The sequence below is a fragment of the Microtus oregoni genome, unplaced genomic scaffold (assembly GCF_018167655.1).
Source record: "Microtus oregoni isolate MIOR12 unplaced genomic scaffold, Mior012 000008F_ref0000371, whole genome shotgun sequence".
In the NCBI taxonomy this organism is placed as follows: domain Eukaryota; kingdom Metazoa; phylum Chordata; class Mammalia; order Rodentia; family Cricetidae; genus Microtus; species Microtus oregoni.
Window position 1 is genome coordinate 16,405,047 of NW_024543067.1, and position 20,339 is coordinate 16,425,385.

The following is a 20,339-nucleotide window of genomic DNA, read 5'->3' on the forward strand; positions in this document are numbered from 1 at the left end:
CTGAGACAATGTTGTTTTGCATCAATGAGGCTGGTATCTTATCATAGCTGATTTTTCAGCCCAGATAACTAGAATCAATTGTCCCAGTAAAGCAAAGTTTTCACTTCTGGTGATTCTTATTATAAAGTGTCAAAAATAAAATGCTTTTTGCTTCCCTCTGAAACTTTACAAGCCCAGCCTCCACCTAAGGCATGGGAGAAAGTAAACTGTGAAGTATTTTTGTAACAAAGTAACCTCCAAAATATATAAGCAACTCTTAAAGTTTTAGGGATTGAGAGATGGCTCTGTCAGGAAAGGGAGAGGGTCTTTTTTTTTTTTTGAAAAGTTAAAAATTCCTTAATTTTTTATTCCTGGTACCACTACCACAATTTACAGGGCAATATACCTGATGTAATGAAAAGAAAAAGAAAGACAAAGTTACAACAGATAAAAGACCTCAGGAATGTACATCTAATTGACACTACATTGCATTAATCAATAGCTGCACTTTTTGCAAACTGTGGCTCTGACAGTCCTGAACAAGAAGGGCCTCCTGTTTAAGCTGCGGTAACTTTTCTGACTATGGATCATCGCTCCTTCTGTGGCAGATTTTTACAGTTCCTCTAATGCATTTAGGACGACTGTCTCAAAGTAACCTGCAGCTTTCCTGACAACTCCTCGCTCTCTCTCCTGCTAAGAACTGTAGCCCTTTTCTGCTGGTTTTTTAAAACCTTCTGCTACCATATCCACCACTTCCACCACCTGATCCATAGCCACCACCATAGGGACTGCCTGAGCTTCTTCCACCAAAACTGCCCCCTTTCATGGGTCCATAATTTGATTGCTGTTGTCCACTATAATTTCCAAAGTCATTATAGTTCCCACCACCATAGTTACCTCCACCAAAATTTCCTCCTTCATTGTAACCGTCATAGCCTCCTCCTCCACCACCACCACATCCACCACCTTGGTTTCCATAGCCTGGTCCACCACCACCATAGCCTCCTCTACTGCTGTAACCAGGACCACCACCATCGTTGCCACCATCACCTCCAAATCCATTATATCCACCATCACCACCTCCATAACTACCTCTGCTGCAACCACCTCCACCACCACAGCCTCCTCTTCCACCAAAGTTTCCACCACGACCAAAATTACCTCCACCACCTCCAAAGTTCCCTCCACGACCCATAAAATTGCCAGATCCACCTCCACGGCCTCTCTGTGATCCAGCAGACTGCATCTCTTGTTTCGAAAGGGCCTTTTTCACTTCACAATTATGCCCATTAATAGTGTGATATTTCTGAACAACAATTTTATCAACTGTGTCGTGGTCATCAAAAGTCACAAAAGCAAATCCTCTCTTTTTCCCACTCTGCCTGTCTTCCATAACTTCTATGGTTTCAATCTTGCCATACTTTTCAAAGTAGTCTCTCAGGTTATACTCTTCTGTGTCCTCTTTAATACCACCAACAAAGATTTTCTTCACTGTTAAATGGGCACCAGGTTTTACAGAATCCTCTCTAGAAACGGCTCTCTTTGGTTCCACCACACGTCCATCAACTTTGTGTGGCCGAGCACACATTGCAGCATCCACCTCTTCAACACAAGAATAGGTCACAAAACCAAAGCCCCTGGAACGTTTTGTTTGGGGATCTCTCATTACCACACAGTCTGTAAGTGTGCCCCATTTCTCAAAATGTTCTCTTAAGCTATCATCTGTGGTTTCAAAGCTCAGACCACCAATAAACAGTTTCCTCAACTGTTCTGGTTCCTTTGGATCATGGCCCTCCATTTTGAGACCGGACTCGCCTCTTCCAACTCGAGTTCAATCAGGGAGAGGGTCTTAAGGATGTCCCAGCACCCATGTAGAGTCCAGCACAACAGCTCGCTCCTGTAATCCGCCTTCTGAGGAGACACAGGATTCCTGGCGCTTCCTGGCTACCTACTCTAGACAACTCAGTGAGTTCCACTGTCAGTGAAAGGACCCTGTCCCAAATACAAGCTGGAGAGCAGCTGAGGAAGACACGAAACGCCAGCCTAAGGCTTCCACATCCATCACACAGCCATGCACCCGCACAAACATGTATGCACAAAATGAATAATAAAGGAAAATAGAAAGCTGCTTACAGTGGTCTTAGGGACTTGTGTGGACATTTCTCAGAGGACATACTTAGAACACTGGGAAGCAGCTGACATTGTGAGAAGGAACTTACTATACATCATACTCCTCTTCACGAGCCTTGGCAGAGCCATTCTGAGCTAACCACATCCTCCGAGTTCCAAACCCGGGATTTTTTTTTCGAGACAGGGTTTCTCCGTAGCTTTTGGTTCCTGTCCTAGAACTAGCTCTTGTAGACCAGGCTGGCCTCGAACTCACAGAGATCCACCTGCCTCTGCCTCCCGAGTGCTGGGATTAAAGGTGTGCACCACCACCACCAGGCTCCAAGACCCAGATTCTGGAAAACCCTCCTGAAGGCAGCTTCCCGTCCGCTGTGTAGGAAATGTTGGCCTCAGAGACCTACAACAAAGAAGTGTAACTCTCCATCACCGAAGCCCTGCCAGGCACTGAACACTGGGTCGGAGCTCCTGGCACCTGCGGCGCGGCAGCCTCAGAACAAACGGGGCAAGAGAGAGTCCACCTCTCCTGCTTCGGAGAGAGGTGGGAGGAGGTGACGAGAACCAAGAGGAAGGCCTGCCAGCGGCCTACAGACATATCTCAATCACAGAGACCCGCGAGCCACCTGGATGGGAGGCGGAATTAGTCGTGAGAAGTGAGAGGGAGAGATGGCAGTGGGTAAGGATCAGAAAAAAAACCTGAGCAGACGTGGCTGGGATTGTTTAGGAAACAAGAAAGGGCAGTTTTTAAAACCATCGGCTTTCATTTCAAATGCTGGTATCTCAGAGTAGTTCAGAGAGGAAAATGACCGGGAAAATCATAGATATATATCCTCTGCTAAAAGGGTCTCTTTGGACCCCAGCGAGAATGGCACTGGCATTTTCTCTCTTATCCAGGTAGTGCCTTCCTTTACGTGGCTTTCAGAGGAAACAGGAGAGCTGTGAAGACGGACTAGTTGCTTCCCACTGCACTAAAGGAACCCCACAAATCCCTGGCGCAACTCTTTAAACTGCAGACCACACCGATCACACCAAAGAGAAGGGTCCCACCCGGATGGGAGCTGCAGAGCACATTTCCACTTGAGCCATTTCCAATGGTGCAAATACGGAGGGATGTCACACAACAATGAGGAAGCAGAAGCAGCCATGGGTCCCGGCACACCCCATGTATGCAACATATGGAACAAGTTACCGAAGAGAGGGGTCCTAGCAGGTTAAAGTAGAGTCAGGGAATAGCACAGAGAAGATTGAGGGTGTGGGGGGGGGGGTCGCAACAGGATTAAGATAAAACAAAGCAGAAGAGAAATATTGGGCCTGTAAACTTTCAGCTGCCCTACAATGATTGATGGACTTATTGATTTCTAGGGGTGAAGTTGCTGGGGAATCTGCACGAATCCATCATTCCTGCAGGAGTCCTGGGGAAAGCTGTTGTTGCTGGTAGAGGGAGAGCGCTGTTCACACTGAGGAGATCTGATAGTTAGGTGGGGCAGCCCACTGCTGACTCCACCCGTAAACACAGGGCAGCACACTGAAGGAAACGGGGGAAAGACGAGGCGAAGACGGCTCACTTTTGGCAATGCTCTATCTAGTCACCAAAGCCCACACCATTGACAGCTCACAAAGCTGAGAACCTGAGGGCACTGCACAGCCTGCAGGCAGCTCTTCAGGCTGGAGTGTCCCTTCCAAGCTACTCTGTTGATGAAAACTCTTACAGGCAGGAAGGCTGATGTCTGCTTCTTTCAGGCAGCTGGTCTGGCCTCAGAATCTTCTCTGCAGTATAGCTGGTCTGAGGGTGACTCTCCAAAGTCTTCATTGTTTACGCTTACGGAAAAGGGGCCTGGTTAATCTGATCAGTTTCAGGGACTTACTGAAGCTATTTTGAGTTTACCTTCTGTCTTTTTTTTTTAATTTTTTAATTTATTTATTTATTAAAGATTTCTGTCTCTTCCCCGCCTCCGCCTCCCATTTCCCTCCCCCTCCCCCAATTAAGTCCCCCCCCCAGCCCGAAAAGCAATCAGGGTTCCCTGTCCTGTGGGAAGTCCAAGGAACCCCCACCTCCATCCAGGTCTAGTAAGTTGAGCATCCAAACTGCCTAGGCTCCCACAAAGTCAGTGTGTGTAGTAGGATCAGAAACCCATTGCCATTGTTCTTGAGTTCTCAGTAGTCCTCATTGTCCGCTATGTTCAGAGAGTCCAGTTTTATCCCAGGCTTTTCCAGACCCAGGCCAGCTGGGATCCAAATCAGGAGCAGAAGGAGAGAGAGCACGAGCAAGGAACCCAGGACCGTGAAGGGTGCACCCACACACTTACCTTCTGTCTTAATGAGCTTCCCTGCAGGGATCTGAGAGTAAAAGAGCCCCACTGGTCAGCCTTAGAGACCAGGTTATGATAACACACACCTTTAATCCCAGTAGCCACACTAGTTGCCATAGAAATCGGGTGGTGTGTGCCTTTAATCCCAGTGGTGCACGCCTTTAATCCTAACCCCGAGAGAGGATTATAAAATGGGAGGAAGGAGACAGCTCTCACACAATCTCATTCTGAGATTCCTGGAGGCAGGATCTCCATTTTAGACCGAGGTCAAGGTAAGAGCCAGTGGCCGGCTGTTTTGCTTCTCGGATCTTCAGGTTGAACCCCAATTTCTGACCCTGAGGGGGTTTTTTTTGTTTTTTTATTGTGCTATACATTTTTCTCTGCTCCCCTCTCTTCCTCTTCCCTACCCTTCAACCCTTTCCCATGGTCCCCATGATCTCAGTTTACTCAGATCTTATCTTTTTCTACTTCCCATGTAGATTAGATCCATGGACATATCTCTCTTAGGGTCCTCATTGTTGTCTAGTTTCTCTGGGATTGTGATTTGTAGGCTGGTTTTTCTTTGCTCAATCGTACCACAAGGACATGTGTTCAACTATGCTCATAGCAGCATTGTTTGTCATAGCCAGAACCTGGAAACAACCTAAATGCCCCTTAACCGAAGAACGGATAAAGAAAATTTTTTTCTTTACACAATTTAAATTTTTCATTTACACAATGGAGTACTACACAGCAGAAAAAAATAATGACATCTTGAAATTTGCAGCAAATGGATGGGTCTAGAAAACATCATATTGAGTGAGGTAACCCAGACCCAGAAAGACAATTATCATATGGACTCACTCATAAGTGGCTTGTAGATCCTGAGGTGTTATTAATTATGCTTCAGTTCCTATCAGTAAGGCTCTGATCCACAATTCCCACAGTCAGCATAAAATGGGGACTCACCACCCATTAGGCCTAAATAGTATCAAAATGGATTCTCAGTCCAGAAGTTCTCAAGAGCCACATATGTGCTGCTCATGTCTAAGCAACACGGAAAACTCATGCAGACATCAGCCACAGCTCCTGTCTTTCAGAAGCTCCTGTGTGTCCATCATATGAGGTCTACCCAGTCCCGAATCTCCAGGGCCACGGGTATAGCTGAGTGGCACAGGTCATCAGACTTAAGATGCCGAAGTAATATTCCAAAATATGGCAATCTCATATTAAATTGATGTCATCTATCTTGTGGCCACTGTAAACCATCTTGTCCCAAGTGAACAGCCTGATCCTGAAATAAGAGGATGCGATGCATGGTCAATGACTGTCTCCAAGGGGAAAAAAAAGAATGTCTCAATTATTTTACCTCTCTGGCCTTAGATTACATCATTTGTGAGATGGAAGGTATGTATGCATTACCCCAAATACCTACCCAGCCCCCAAATATTCCTTGGATAATTCACTGTAAGATACACAACATCTTCCTTAAAGCATAAAGCTTGATGACCACGCAGAGGCTGAGGAAGAAGGCACAGTGGAACTCTCCACGAGAGGCCGCACAGCCTGTAACTGACAGTTCTCGCTCCCGAGCTGAGGCCTAGGAGACATCTCCAGGCACCTCCACCAATACGGTTCTCACTCCGTCTTTACTATAATAGGAGGCTGGGATTCCTCTCTGGCTCCTGTATTTCTAGAATCCGATTGACTTTCTAAGGGTTAAAAAAAAATCAAAAAGCAAAACCTAATATGAAGGCTGGAGATACAACTCAGCAGTATAGAGTTTGCCTAGCATGCACAAGGCCCTATGTCCCCAGCACCACACACAAGCACACACACACACACACACACACACACATGTCCCATGGAGAAGGAGCTATGCTCGCAAAACAAATTGAAAAGAACTCTTCAATGCAAAAGCCTCAGGGAGAGGCCAGACCACTGACTTCTCAGAGAATGGATGTCTTGAGGTACACGCTTACCTCCTGCCTCCTAGGGCTACCCTGTGTGTTGCTTGTTATGTGGTTGGGGCTAAAAATGTTCATTAGGGTGGAGTAAAAAAATCTGTATTGCACTCCTAGCACATCTGTGAAAGCTTGCCTTTTGAACAGGTGACCAACGCTCACCAGCCCCGCCCCCATCTGTCAGGAACTGCTGCTCCCCAGTGCCAGCCAGGAACCTAGTCCTCCCAGGTCGACACACAGGGGCAGTGAAAAATGGTGTCTGAGGGTCCCACGCACGAGCATGTCTAGTGAAAGTGAGAGGCTTTATCCTGACTGCTAAAGAGAAATGTACTGAGACCAAGAGACTGCAGAGGTGCAGGCCTTCTCAGCGTGTCTGGGGATCAACGCGCGGCTGCTCCCTGACCGCTCCTGGTGGCTGTTAACCTGGCATCCTTATCGCTAGGCAGGCAGGCTCGTTTCTGGCCTCTAACACTGGACACTGACAGCAACAGGGTTGACGGAGGGGAAAGAATCTGTTTTGCAGAGAGAGAGAGAGAGAGAGCGCTCAGATTTCTCAAGCCATTTGAAATCTCGCCAGAGAAATGCTTGGCTTCAGCACTCTGCAGCTCTCCACAGAGATGCTGGTAGTAGTGGCCCCCACGTGTGAGGACATAATTCAGACCCAGGGTTTTCTCAAGATGTTCCAAGCCTGCAGGCTCCTGATTCTTTTTCAAATTACCAGGATGATAGTATCCCAGGGAGAATTGTGATTAGTCTAAACTCTCCACAGCTGTGAGAGATGAATGTACAAATTCCAATAAAGAGAGCCTGCAGGCTCTGGACTGAATTTACCTACGTGACATCGCCTACACGACATCCAGAACCACTTGAAAGAGCTGCTAACACGCCGCCCCATGCCTTCCCTAGCATCTGATGCTGACCTTGCAACAGCTCCCTGAGGATGCCTGCCCCCCCTCCCGCCGGTGCCTCCCTCCCCCGCCAATGCCACCCAGCAGCGGCCATTTATTTAGCGGGACTGTGGTGTCAGGAGAACAGTGGGGCTGGGAAATTAAACCTAAGTATGTGGGAATTCAAAGAGGCCTTGCAATTCATTATGTGAATAGTCAGGAGGATTATTAAACACCTTGTAACTGAGGGGGTTGGCCTGGAGCTACAAGGGACAACAAAACCAGCTGCCTCACCACCTCTGACTCATTGGACACAGGCTCAGGACATTCTCCAGTTATTTGGAAAAGTCCACCGGGACTTGTTTTCTTATTTTGGACACCTTCCCGCAAAAGTACTTCCCTGGACACACGACACAGACATAGGGCGCTCCTGACTATGTGTCTGCCACAACCCTCAGTCCTTCTCCTAGCCGTTGGGATTCTCCACTATCTCCATCCCGCTCTCTTCCTGGGACCCAGGTAGGCTACCTGTCTCCTTTTCCTCCTCCATTCCAGTCTTCCTAAGGTTCCCATGGACCTGCAGCCAGCCTCAGCCTCTACTCCCAGGCTGACTCCATTCCCATGAGACTCAGGACACCTCTAATTCCACTTCCAGAACCTTCCATGGAATCAGACCCCAAACCCTACTTGAGACCCCCAAAGTCACTCCCCTTCCCATGAATGCTAGCCTATCACCTCAGCACATGCTGAGTTGATCCAGGACTGCTTTAAGTCTGAACCCAGAGTTCCAACCAGAACTTCATACCAGAGACCAATCTGAGCATGAACCCTGAAACCCAGAATGGCCCCTGCATTGAAAACCAAGCATTATTCAACTGATCCACAACCTGATAAAATTAGGATAACAGCAACCAAAGAATCAGATGTCCACCCAACAAAAGCAAAACCAGATATGACCACCAAGAAACAACATGGGGTGATTTGAAAGAAGCACTCTATTAAGAGGTATGGCTTTGCTGGAGTGGGTGTGGCCTTGTTGAAGGAAGTGTGTCCCTGTGGAGGTGGGTTTTGAGGTCTCATCTAAGCTCAAGCCACACCCTGTGCCTCAGATCACTTCCTGTTGCCTGGGAGTCAAGATGTAAGAACTGTCAGCTCCTTCTGTAGCACCACGTCTGCCTACATGCTGTCTTGCTTTCCACCATGACAATAAGGAAATAAACCTCTGAACTGTAAGTGAGCCACCACAGTGAAATGTTTTCCTTTATAAGAGTTGCCATGGTCATGGTATTTCTTCACAGCAGGAGAAACCCTAAGACACACCACAAACATCGTAACTCCAGGTACCTAAATCCCATCACAGAAAAACACAACAAGTCTTCTCCAGAAAACATTTCTATTATAATATTCCCTGATAAAAGCAATTTAGCTGAAGCACAAGACAAGGACTTCAATATAGCAAGTAAAAATACATTCAAGAAAGTTAAAGAAGATATAAGTAAATCCCTGGCTCAAGACCATGAAATCACAGTTGAAGGAAATAATAAAAACAATTCAAGTATAAAAGTACAATTTAACAGAGAAATAGAATAACTAAAGGAAACCAAACTAAAATAAAATTTTAAATGAAAAACTCAGGAAGTCAATTTTTTATTTATTTTACATACCAAGCATAATTTCCCCTGGCTTCTCTCCTCCCATCCCTTCCCCCACCTCCGTTTTACCCCCCATCCATTCCTCATAAAGGATAAAGCTTCCCAAGGGAGTCAACAAAGCATGGCCTATCAAGATGAGGCAGGACCAATGAAGCATGATTAATAAAAGCCCAGAGACAGATATTGGGGTTCAACTTGAAGGTCAGAAAAGCAAAACAGTCAGCCACTGGCTCTTACCACTACCTCAGCCCAAAATGGCGATCCTGCCTCCAGGAATTTCAGAATGAGACTGACTGAGAGCTGTCTCCACCCATCTTATATTCCTCTCTAGTGCTGGCATTAAAGGCGTGTGCCACTGTCACCCAGTTTCTATGGCAAACTAGCATGGTTACTGGGATTAAAGGTGTGTGTCCTAATACCAAGCCATTTTTATTACTAAAGCTCTATAGTAGAGCTTGAAGTCAGGGATGGAGATACCTCCAGAAGTCCCTTTATTGTACAGGATTGTTTTAGCTTTCCTGGCTTTTTTGCTTTTCCATAGGAAGTTGAGTATTGTTCTTTGGCGATCTGTGAAGAATTGTGTTGGCATGTTGATCGGAATTGCATTGAATCTGTAGACTGCTTTTGGTAAGATTGCCATTTTTACCATGTTAATCCTACCTGTAGGGTAAAAGGGCCAGCCAAAGAAACCCACCCTAGCCCTGAAACCAGAGCCAGTGAAACAAACCCACCCAGACCCTGAAACAAGAGCCAAAGAAACTCACTTTGGCCCTGGAACCAGAGCCAGTGAGTGAAAAAAACAAACAAACAACAACAACAAAAAAAAAAACAAAACCACTTTGTCCCTAGACCCAGAACCAAAAAAACACACCCTGGCCCTGGAACCCAAAGCCAGTGAAAGAAACACTTTAGCCCTGAAGCCATAACCAAAGAAATACACCCTGATCCTAAAACCAGAGCCAAATCTGCCACTGGCCAACTGAACACAAAATTTCTGAAAGGAAAACTAGTCAATCTGAGCTTGTCCAAGCTCAAGGGGATCAAAATTTGATCAATTCCCCTCCTGAAAATCCGCTCCCTGAAAAAACTCCACCCCTAAGAAGCCCTATATAAGTCCCTCTGCCTGTTCAGTTATCGGCTGTCCTTCTCCACCCTGCAAGAAGCAGCCACTCTCCTAAATTTCTCCTTCCCAGATAAATCTTTCTTGAAAGAGTTTTGGGTGAAGATCTTTTGCTGGTGTGGAGCAGAATCTCTATTGGCACATTCCCTTCTTTCCTTAGCGGAGCTGAGGGAAAGAAGAAATAGATACTTCCGCTGAGAAACTCCCTTGGGAACAGGCAGATGTAACAACTTATTGCTGGATCCAGAGGAGAGCGCTACATTTCTTCAGGGGGTTCCCCTTTTGCAGAGAGAAGAAGAAGCAATAACATCTTGGACCAGAGCTGAGAAGAAACAGATACCTCTGCTGGGACTTTCCCTTAGGGGAACAGCGCAGAAGAAGAAATGGGATACCTTTACTGAGAAGCTCCCTTGTGGGGACAGAGCAGAGCTCAGCTGCAGCAGCTCTCTCTTGGAAGAGGAGCAGGATTGTTACATCCTGCAGAGAGACTATTCCCCATCACAGCCCAGCTTCAGTTACAGCCTGACACCCTGAAACTCAGGATACCTTCCCAGGATACCTCCCTTCACAGCTGCAGGTACGGCCTGACTTCCCGACAAGTCAAGATGCTTTCCCTCCAGAGCTATAACATTTGCACTACCTACCCAAGAGCATGGGAGGTCTTTCCATTTCCTGCTTCTTCTTCAATTTCTTTCTTCAAAGACTTGAAGTTCTTGTCATACAGGTATTTTTCACTTTTTTAGTTAAAGCTACCCCCAAGATATTTTATATTATTGTGGCCATTATAGGGAGTGTTGTTTCTCTGATTTCTTTCTCAGCCCATTTATCATTTATATATGAGGGCTACTGAATTTATCTTAGTTAATTTTGTATCCCACCACATTACTGAAGGTGTTTATCAGCTGTAGGAGTTCCCTGGTAGGATTTTGAGGGGTCGTGTATGTATACTATCATATCACCTGCAAATAACAAAAGTTTGACTTTTTCCTTTCCAATTTGTATCCCCTTGATCTCTTTTGGTTCACTTATTGTTCTAGCTAGAACTTCAAGTACTGTGTTGAATTGCTACAGAGAGTGGACTGTCTTGTCTTATTCCTGATATTGGTGAAATGACTTCGATTTCTCTCATTTAAGTTGATGTTGGCTATTGGCTTGCTGCATAATACTTTTAATGTGTACAGGTATGTTCCTGTATCCCTGGTCTCTCCAAGACCTTTATCACGAAGAGGTGTTGGATTTTGTCAAAGACTTTTTGGCACCTAGTGAAATGATCATGTAGGTTTTTTTTTATTTCAGTTTATTTATGTGGTTGTTGCGGAAGCTCCTTCTGCTCCTTCAGCCAATAGCTGCTAAGATACCAGCCCATTGGGGCGTGGTCTCTCTCTCTTTAAAAAAGCAGCAACTGCCCTCCACTCGCTGTCTGGCTTCCTGTTCTGCTTCCAGTGACTAGGCTCCCTTCCTGATTACACAGAGGACTGTTGTCTGGGACAGTGATCTGTAAGTTTTTCCCCTTTAAATGAATAACCATTCTATTAATCATAATTCCAAACTGGTGTGGGATTGTTTGTGACTTATGCCTTCATCTGGCACCCACGTGTTTAACTGCATCCACAGAAAGCCTGAGAAAGCTTGGGAAAGAATAAAGCATGTTTTCTTGGTAGCAGCAATTTCTCGGGTCTGCTCTGCTTGCTAGAGGCAAGCAAGCACTCTTATCTAAGAGAGGCTTCCTGACTCAGCTTTAGCTGCAAAACCTTGCAGCTCTTTTAAGAGGTCCTTCCATGAAACACTTAAACAGTGTTGATAAAAAGTTGAACACATGATTTTTGGTTTTTAGCTGTAGCAGGAAAAAAGCTGTACCGCTTTAAAATGCCGGCTTTCTGGGCCGTCCTGCCAGGGCAAACTCTGACTTTTTCAATCAAGCAGTCCTGACTATGGAACTTTTGAGTGTTGTTTGTGGACACATGGTTGCAGCTTGCTTGCTGGCAAGGACCTTGAAATGCCATAGAGTTGTGGTGGTAACGTGGCTACAGCTGGTGCCTCTACCACGAGGCTGGAAAGCTAAGAAGTGGGCTGGATTTAGCCGTCAAAGTCACGGCTTTAATTCTAACCATATTGCTTGGTAAATTAAAGACTCATGTAGTCAGAAAAAGAGATACAGTAAAAGATTCAAAGTCGAAGAAAACCTCTAAATGGTTTACAGTGTGTTGTGTAGGCTAAAGGTTAAAGTTCTTAAAAAAGAAAGAGAATAGTTGGGTGTGGTAGTACACACCTTTAATCCCAATACTTGGGAGGCAGAGGTAGATTGACCTCTGTGACTTTAAGGCGTGGTAGCTCACACCCATAATCTGAATGCCTGGGAGGCAGAGGCAGACAAACCTCTGTGACTTCAAGGTATGGTAGCACACACCTTAATCCCAGCACTGGGGAGGCAGAGACAGGCAGATCTCTGTCTCAAAAAGTAAAAATTAAACAAATAGAGGTTAAAATAAAGCCATGTAAAGATGAAAAATACACAGAGAATCTTGATACTGTATGTTATTATGCTCTCTTTGAATTGTTTTAATGCTGAGGAAGGAGCAACAGCTACTAAAAGATATTTGCTTATGAATGCTGCTGAATTAATCCAACATAGGTATTTTGAAAATACCTTGGCTTCAAAATTGAAGCCAAAAGGTATGTTACTTTGGAGGATTTGCTTTTGATTTCTACCTCTGATTAAGATACTTATATATTGTTTATGTATTGATATATATTTACCATATTGCGATGTATATTTGTACATTGTTTTTATTTGGAGGTCATATTGTCCTCGTTTATTGCACAGTTGTTTATATTGTCTTAGTCTTTAAGTTGGATAAGTATTGAGAATTATATAGATCAATAGTCATCTAAGTTTGTCATTTATAATTAGACTAATCAGGTTCTTTAGATACATAGAGATTATATTCAGTATAGATAGATAACCTTCAACCACTTCAAAGAGCTGTAGAAAATGGCCTTTAACTCTAAATTCGAAAGTCCAAATTTAATGTGGACATTCAGGGCATTCTGAGTCTGGAAAGCATCGTTGACTTGTCTTGCCAGTTTATCCACGGTGTCCAACACCAACGATGTTTGTGTCATTGTCAGTTCTGCAACCATTGTTGCAGCAGCAGACACTGTGATGACAGCAACCACTGCAGCTGTCTCTCCAGAATCTCGTTTCTCTCGATACAGGGTCATCTCACTCTGCTTAGCCTTTTTGGTAATTGGCAGTGGTATGATGGCTGGTACCCGAACCAACAAGGCAGCAATGGAGTGCACATCCCAGCAGTCGCTCAGGCCACAGTTTCTGAAAGAACAACCAAGCATATCTTTTCCTCAAAAGGTGCTATTCTATACTATAAAAAGGAAAAGAAAAAAGAAAGAAAACTAAAACAAACACGGATTTAATAGTACCTGGGCTCTCAGAGAAATATTTCAAAAAAGAAAGATAGGAACTACATTCACTAGTATAGGATTCCTTTAAAGTAATATTCATAGCCCAAAATATGTAACAAAGCATAAAGCATTCACAAAGGAAAAGGTCTGATTAATAGAAGCCTGTTCTATCATCATATTGCTTAAAGCAGTTCCAGCTGTATAGTTTGAGGAATAGAAAGATGAATACAAAGAACTAGCTTGGCTCACTGATCAATACAAGGGGGTTCCTTACCAGGCTTCACACAGTGCTTTCCGCTTGACTGGGACTCACCAGGAGACTCATCAAGAGAACAGCAGGTGTCATTCTCAGGCCCATCACAGGATCCTTTCCCATCATTTTCCACAGCCCGGACATATCGCTCTGGTACCCAAATGGGCTTGTCCGTTCCTGGAGGGAAAATACAAACAGCTCCTCTCCCCCAGCCAACAGGCTAGCCATCCGTAACTTTCATCACCGAGGTGGCTTTTCAGGGGAACACCTTTGTAGGTTGTGTTGTTAAGACTGCCCCCATCTCTGCTAAGAGATCACATCCCCATAGATTGACAGATTGATATATTCTTCATCTTCCTTTTCTTCAGAGCAGGGACGGGTTTTCTTTTTGTATTTTTATTGGTGTGTGAGTGACTTGATTTTGAGTCTTCTGCCTGCTCGTCTAGTATAAGATCATATTTTGCATCCTGTTTGGGCTTTACTTTTTCTTTCAAAACCAAATTAGATGGTTTATCCCGTTCCTTTTCATACTCCTTGAAATCACTCTTGGTATATTTCCCACCTTTCCCTTTCCATTTAACTTTTTATAGTATTGTTATTTTAAGTAATTTTATTTCTACCAGAAAATATTTTATTTTGAAGTGAGTATTTGGAATATTACTCTTAATGAAGTTTATAGCTACTGCAAACTCGATGCTCAAATCGTTTCTTCTTTCTTTTCTTAGGCCCTCAGCGTACACCGTGCTTAATAAAGGCAATGAAAAGGCAAGGTTATGAGGAAGAAAGAGGCCCATCAAGGAACTAGTTCAGGATAACCGAAAGGAGAAGAAGCCGGCACCATGGCTGTTCTCCTGGAGACCACACTGGGCGACGTGGTTATCGACTTGTACACCGAGGAGCGGCCGCGCACATGCTTGAATTTTCTGAAGTTGTGCAAAAAAAAATATTACAATTATTGCCTTATTCACAATGTACAGAGGGATTTTATCATACAAACAGGAGATCCTACAGGGACTGGCCGAGGAGGAGAGTCTATATTTGGACAACTGTATGGTGATCAAGCAAGCTTTTTTGAGGCAGAAAAAGTGCCATGGATTAAGCACAAGAAAGGCACTGTGTCCATGGTGAACAATGGCAGTGATCAACATGGATCTCAGTTTCTTATTATTACAGGAGAAAATCTAGATTACCTTGATGGTGTTCATACAGTGTTTGGTGAGGTGACAGAAGGCATGGACATAGTTAAGAAAATCAATGAGACCTTTGTCGACAAGGATTTTGTACCATATCAAGATATCAGGATAAATCATACAGTGATTTTAGATGATCCGTTTGATGACCCTCCTGATTTATTAATTCCTGATCGATCACCAGAACCTACAAGGGAACAATTAGATAGTGGTCGAATAGGAGCAGATGAAGAAATTGATGACTTCAAAGGAAGATCAGCTGAAGAAGTAGAAGAAATAAAGGCAGAAAAAGAGGCTAAAACTCAAGCTATTCTTCTAGAGATGGTGGGAGACTTACCTGATGCAGACATGAAACCTCCAGAAAATGTTTTGTTTGTGTGTAAATTGAATCCAGTGACCACAGATGAGGACCTGGAGGTAATATTCTCGAGATTTGGGCCAATAAGTTGTTGTGAAGTTATCCGAGATTGGAAAACAGGAGAGTCCCTCTGTTATGCTTTTATTGAATTTGAAAAGGAAGAAGACTGTGAGAAAGCATTCTTCAAAATGGACAATGTACTTATAGACGACAGGAGAATATATGTGGATTTTAGCCAGTCTGTGGCGAAGGTTAAATAGAAAGGGAAAGGTGGGAAATACACCAAGAGTGATTTCAAGGAGTATGAAAAGGAACGGGATAAACCATCCAATTTGGTTTTGAAAGAAAAAGTAAAGTCAAAACAGGATGCAAAATATGATCTTTTACTAGATGAGCAGGCAGTAGACTCAAAGTCAAGTCACTCACACACCCATAAAAAACACAAAAAGAAAAACCGTCCCTGCTCTGAAGAAAAGGAAGAGGAAGAATATATGCCAATCAAAAATCCTAATCAGGATATCTACAGGGAAAGGGGCTTTGGCCATTATGAAGATGAAGAAAGCTGTTGGGAGAAAGAGAAAAGTGAAGAGAGAGACCGACGTCAGAACCGCAGTCGTAGCCCATCTCGAGAAAGGGGTGGTCACTATAGTAACAGCCACAAACCCAAGTACCAGACAGATCCTTATGAAAGGGAAAGGAGTAGAAAGAGAGACCGAAGCAGAAGTCCAACGAAATCCAAAGACAAAGAAAGATCTAAGTACAGACGAGTGGGGAAGAAAGGGAAGTGAGTGGCTAGCCGGTCTCGAGCTCTTGCAGATGCTCAGAGTTCCTGCTGGCACAGCTAACTCTGCCCGCCCTCTATGACCACCACCAGTTTCCAGAACCACTTCGACCTCTTTGGCTGGACGAAGCACTAGCCATCTCCTGCCTGGATAGGGCTTTTCTTCCTTCACAGTTGTGCCTGTTCACAGTATGGTATTTCTGAATAACAATCTTGTCCACAGAGTCATGGTCATCAAAGGTGACAAAAGCAAAACCTCTCTTTTTTCCACTGCCTCTGTGAGCCATGATTTCAGTCACTTCAATTTTCCCATACTGCTCAAAATAAACTCTCAGATGATGTTCTCCGTGTCTCCTTTAATACCAAAGACAAAGATCTTCTTCACGGTTAAGTGGGCACCTGGTCTCTGAGAATCCTCTCTTGGCACAGCTCTCTTATGAAGTAATAAGGGCGGCGGCGGGGCTGCGTCCCCAACACCCCAGCCGCCTGCCCTGCTAGCTTATGCCCCGAAATAATTACACGGACACTGTATTCTTTTAAACACTGCTTGGCCCATTCTCTTCTAGGCTAATTCTCACATATTAATTTAGCCCATTTCTAATCATCTGTGTGTAGCACCCCAAGGTGCGCTTACCGGGGAGATTCTAGCCTAGTCCATCCTGGATCAGAGCTTCATCCCGGGAGAGGGGCATGGCGTCTCTCTCAGGCGTCTGCTCCCAAGAGGAAAGCGGTCGAGTCTCTGACCTCACTTCCTCTTCCTCCCAGCATTTTGTTCTGTTTACTCCACCCACAGGGCCAAGCAGTTTCTTTATTGGCCAATGACCTTCCTCCATCACTCTTAGGTTCCACAACTCTTCCATCCACTTTTTGGGGTCTTGCATTCATAGCGGCATCCACTTCCTCACGGAATCATCAAACTCCTTCCTAACTACTAACTCTTTTCTGAACAAAGAAGAAAAGATATTGCCAACAGCTCCCATCTTAACTCCTCAATATGTCCCCTTGGGCCAGAAACATCTGCTTACCTCTTTATCTCGGTGGGGGGGCGGGGGATTGCCTTGCCTGCATGGCCTGGAACCGAAACCCGAGCAAAGGACAAAACATATACCCCAATCCACCCTCACCTTCCTAGGGCGACCTCTCAGGGTTCCCTAGTTCCCAATATCTCTGAGGGACCTCCAATTGAACCGCGGGGGGGTGTCTTAGTTAGGGTTCTGTTGCTGTGAAGAGACACCACGACCATGGCAACACTTATCAAAGAAAACATTTAATTAGGGCTGGATTACAGTTTCAGAGGTTTAGTCTGTTACTGTTGCGGCAAGAATGGAGAGAAGCATGGTGGCATGCAGACAGACACAGTGCTACAGCAGGAGCTGAAGAAGGAGCTGAAGGTAACAGGTGAACTACAACACTGGGCATAACTTGAGAACGAGAGACTTCAAAGCTGCTCCTATAGTGACACACTTCCTCCAACAAGACCAAACTTCAACAAGGCCTCCTAATAGTACCACTCCCTATGCGGGTCATTTTCTTTTAAACCCCCATAGAGAGGAAAGGGTTTATTTGGCTTATGCTTCCAAACTACTGCTCACCATTGAATGAGGTCAGGACAGGAACTCAAACCTGGAGGCAGGAGCTGATGCAGAGGCCATGGAGGGGTGCTGCTTACTGGCTTGTTCCTCGTGACTTGCTCAGCCGACTCTCTTACAGAACCTAGGACCATCTACCCAGAAATAGTATCACCCACAATGGACTGGGCCCCCCTTCATCAACCACTAATTAAGAACATGCCCTACAGCTGGATCTTGTGGGGGCAATTTCTCAATTGAGGTTCCCTCCTTTCGCCTAAGACCATCAGAAAACACGGATATTTACATTATGATTCATAACAGTAGCAAAATTACAGTTATGAAGAAGCACCAAAAATAAGTTTATGGTTGGGGTCACCACAACCTAAGGCGCTGTATTAAAGGATTGCAGCGTTAGGAAGGTTGGGAACAATGCTCTAGCTTGCGTCAACTTGCCATAAAACTAGCCGGTACAAGGAAGAAAAGAGTCTAAGAACCAGAGGGGGTGCCCAGACCCACTGACTCTCGAGACTGTGACAGCACACACGGCACCTGCACAAAATCAAGCCAGACCAAGCCCCAGCATGGAGCAGCCGCAAGAGCACAAAATCCCACTCCTGGTTGGGGAGGTATTTCAAGATAACAGCTGCTGGGTGGGGGATCCGTTCCCTTCAATGGAACTACCCTGAGTACATCAACCATACTCTAGCGTAGGCTTCATGCTCGAGAGAAGGTGGCTAACACAAACCATACATACGCATTGTTTTCAGTAGCTTCTTCTTTCATTTTTGTTTTCTTAAGAGAAAGAAAGAGCATGAAGTTGCATGAGGGACAGGAATTGATATGATACAAAAAAATCCTGTATGAGATTCTCAAAAATATAAAAACCTTTTTAAGCATCTTTGGAAACTAAATACATATAATGATATATTACATGATCCTTTCACCATGTGAATTAGATTGCGGCCCTTGTCTAGTCTCCTTAATGAAATATGAAGATCAGAATGTTTTCAAAACCTTGGGACAAGGATTCACAAATCCTTAATTTAATTCTATCAGTTGGAGATCAACTAGTTATTACTTCCCCTAGAATAAAGTTGCTAAAGCAGCCTTTTAAAAAAAAAACTATTTTTTAACTCTCTCTTGCGGGCACACTCACACACACACACGAACACTTGTGAAGGTCAGACGATGTTGGATCCTCCTAGACCTGGAGTTACAGGCAGGTGTCAGTCACACCACAAGATGACTGCTGGGAATCGAACCCAAGTCCTCAGGAAGAGCAGCCTCGCTTACAGTTGAGCCTCACAGCAGCCCTAAACGAGGCCTTTTCAAGGGGCTTCTTCCTCTGTTCTGATGGAGTCAATTCCATGTACAATCATGAGAGTGTACAAAACACCTTGTTCTTTTTTTACGTTTTATAAAATTGATGAGAAGACATCCAAGGTGGAGGTTGCTCCTCCCACCGCAGTCCTACTCCAAACACCCTGCCGCCCACCACTCCAGAACTCCAGCTCCAGACCCCTGAACACGAGTGCACACACTCACACATCCATGCTCACATATACATAATTAAAACGAATAAAGTACATCTTTAGAAAGGCTTTTCCGTTTTAAAAAAAAAAAAAAGACTTCGAAGGTAAAATGGTGGATTAAAAGTTTCCTCTGCGTGACTGAGTAAGAAAAGATGAGTCTGAGAAAAGCGGGGAGAGCAATCAAAAAAGAGCTGTCCGGACAGCTGAAAAGCATGGAGAAAAGAAATGCGTTGGTCGTGGAGTGTGTGTAAAAAACTGTCTACAGCTTCAACCATCCCGGGGCCCCTGTGAGGATGAGCGCAAAGCCACAACCACAGGTTAATCCACGGAGGCAGTCCTAGAGACAACAGATTGCCTGCCAGGTCCAAGCCCAGGAAAAACCCAAAGTTCTTAAGACTTTTATGATGTAAGCAGCCTCAGCAGCAAGAAAACCATTCAGAGAGATAGCTAGAGTGTGCTAAACATTACCTTTACTAGAACTGTAGATTTAGAGAATTTCGTTTAAATAACGACTGCACTAAAGGCCACCGGTAAGCTACCACCTACCGTTCACTCACGCGCACCACTGCATATTGCTCTCAGAAAATTAGAAATATTTCGAAAGAATTAAATGAAACTATTAAATCATCTGGCCCAAATGTTTCCAGAGTTCAGAGTGCCAGATTCTTACCTTTAGAACTGAGAAATGCAATTAGCTATGTTGACGTAGTGGCCTTATAAAACAGGGCTCTGATAGAAACCAACACCAGGGAGGCTGACGTAGGAGGGAGCTCAAGTTCTAAGGCTAGCCTGGGCTAATGGTGAGACTGTCGAAAACGAACAAAACAGAGAACGACCTGTTCGGAGCATAGGAATTGAAAATACGGTGGGTTTACATTCCTTTGCAAAGAAATGGTTTACAACCTGGTGAGACAGTCTCACCATGCGTGCCACATTAAACGGCTAATGAGAGAAAGGCGAACCCGGGAAGTGGGCCGGGAAGGTGGGAGGCTGGCCAGCCGCCTGCGGTTCCAGCCCTCCCTCCCTTTCCCCTCTCCATCCCAGACTCGCCCGTGACAGAATCCAAAGGGTTCTAAGAATTCTCCACGACCGGCGCTGTAACGTTCGAAGCCCCGTTTACCGACACGGCCCTGGCGGTGTTTTCCTGCGATCCCGGCCGGGGGTGAGCACGGCAAGAGCAGAGTCTACATAGACTCTCCCTGCCAAAATTAACACCGCCA

The 20,339-nt window shown here is 44.9% G+C and overlaps 2 protein-coding genes across 2 annotated transcripts; one reads left to right on the forward strand and one right to left on the reverse strand.

Moving 5' to 3' along the window:
- Positions 1-400: 400 nt before the first annotated feature.
- Positions 401-1,809, reverse strand: LOC121451809 (heterogeneous nuclear ribonucleoprotein A3-like). Its single transcript, XM_041657573.1, has one exon. It carries the CDS (start codon positions 1,775-1,777, stop codon positions 704-706), a length of 1,074 nt encoding a protein of 357 aa, XP_041513507.1. The 5' UTR covers positions 1,778-1,809; the 3' UTR covers positions 401-703.
- Positions 1,810-14,526: 12,717 nt separating this feature from the next.
- LOC121451810 (peptidyl-prolyl cis-trans isomerase-like 4) lies at positions 14,527-15,495 on the forward strand. The gene has a single exon (XM_041657574.1). It carries the CDS (start codon positions 14,527-14,529, stop codon positions 15,493-15,495), a length of 969 nt encoding a protein of 322 aa, XP_041513508.1.
- Positions 15,496-20,339: the final 4,844 nt, after the last annotated feature.

What these genes read in the sequence shown, in the direction of transcription:
- LOC121451809 (XM_041657573.1), bottom strand. Translation starts at nt 1,777, where the DNA reads ATGGAGGGCCATGATCCAAAGGAACCAGAACAGTTGAGGAAACTGTTT.
- LOC121451810 (XM_041657574.1), top strand. Translation starts at nt 14,527, where the DNA reads ATGGCTGTTCTCCTGGAGACCACACTGGGCGACGTGGTTATCGACTTG.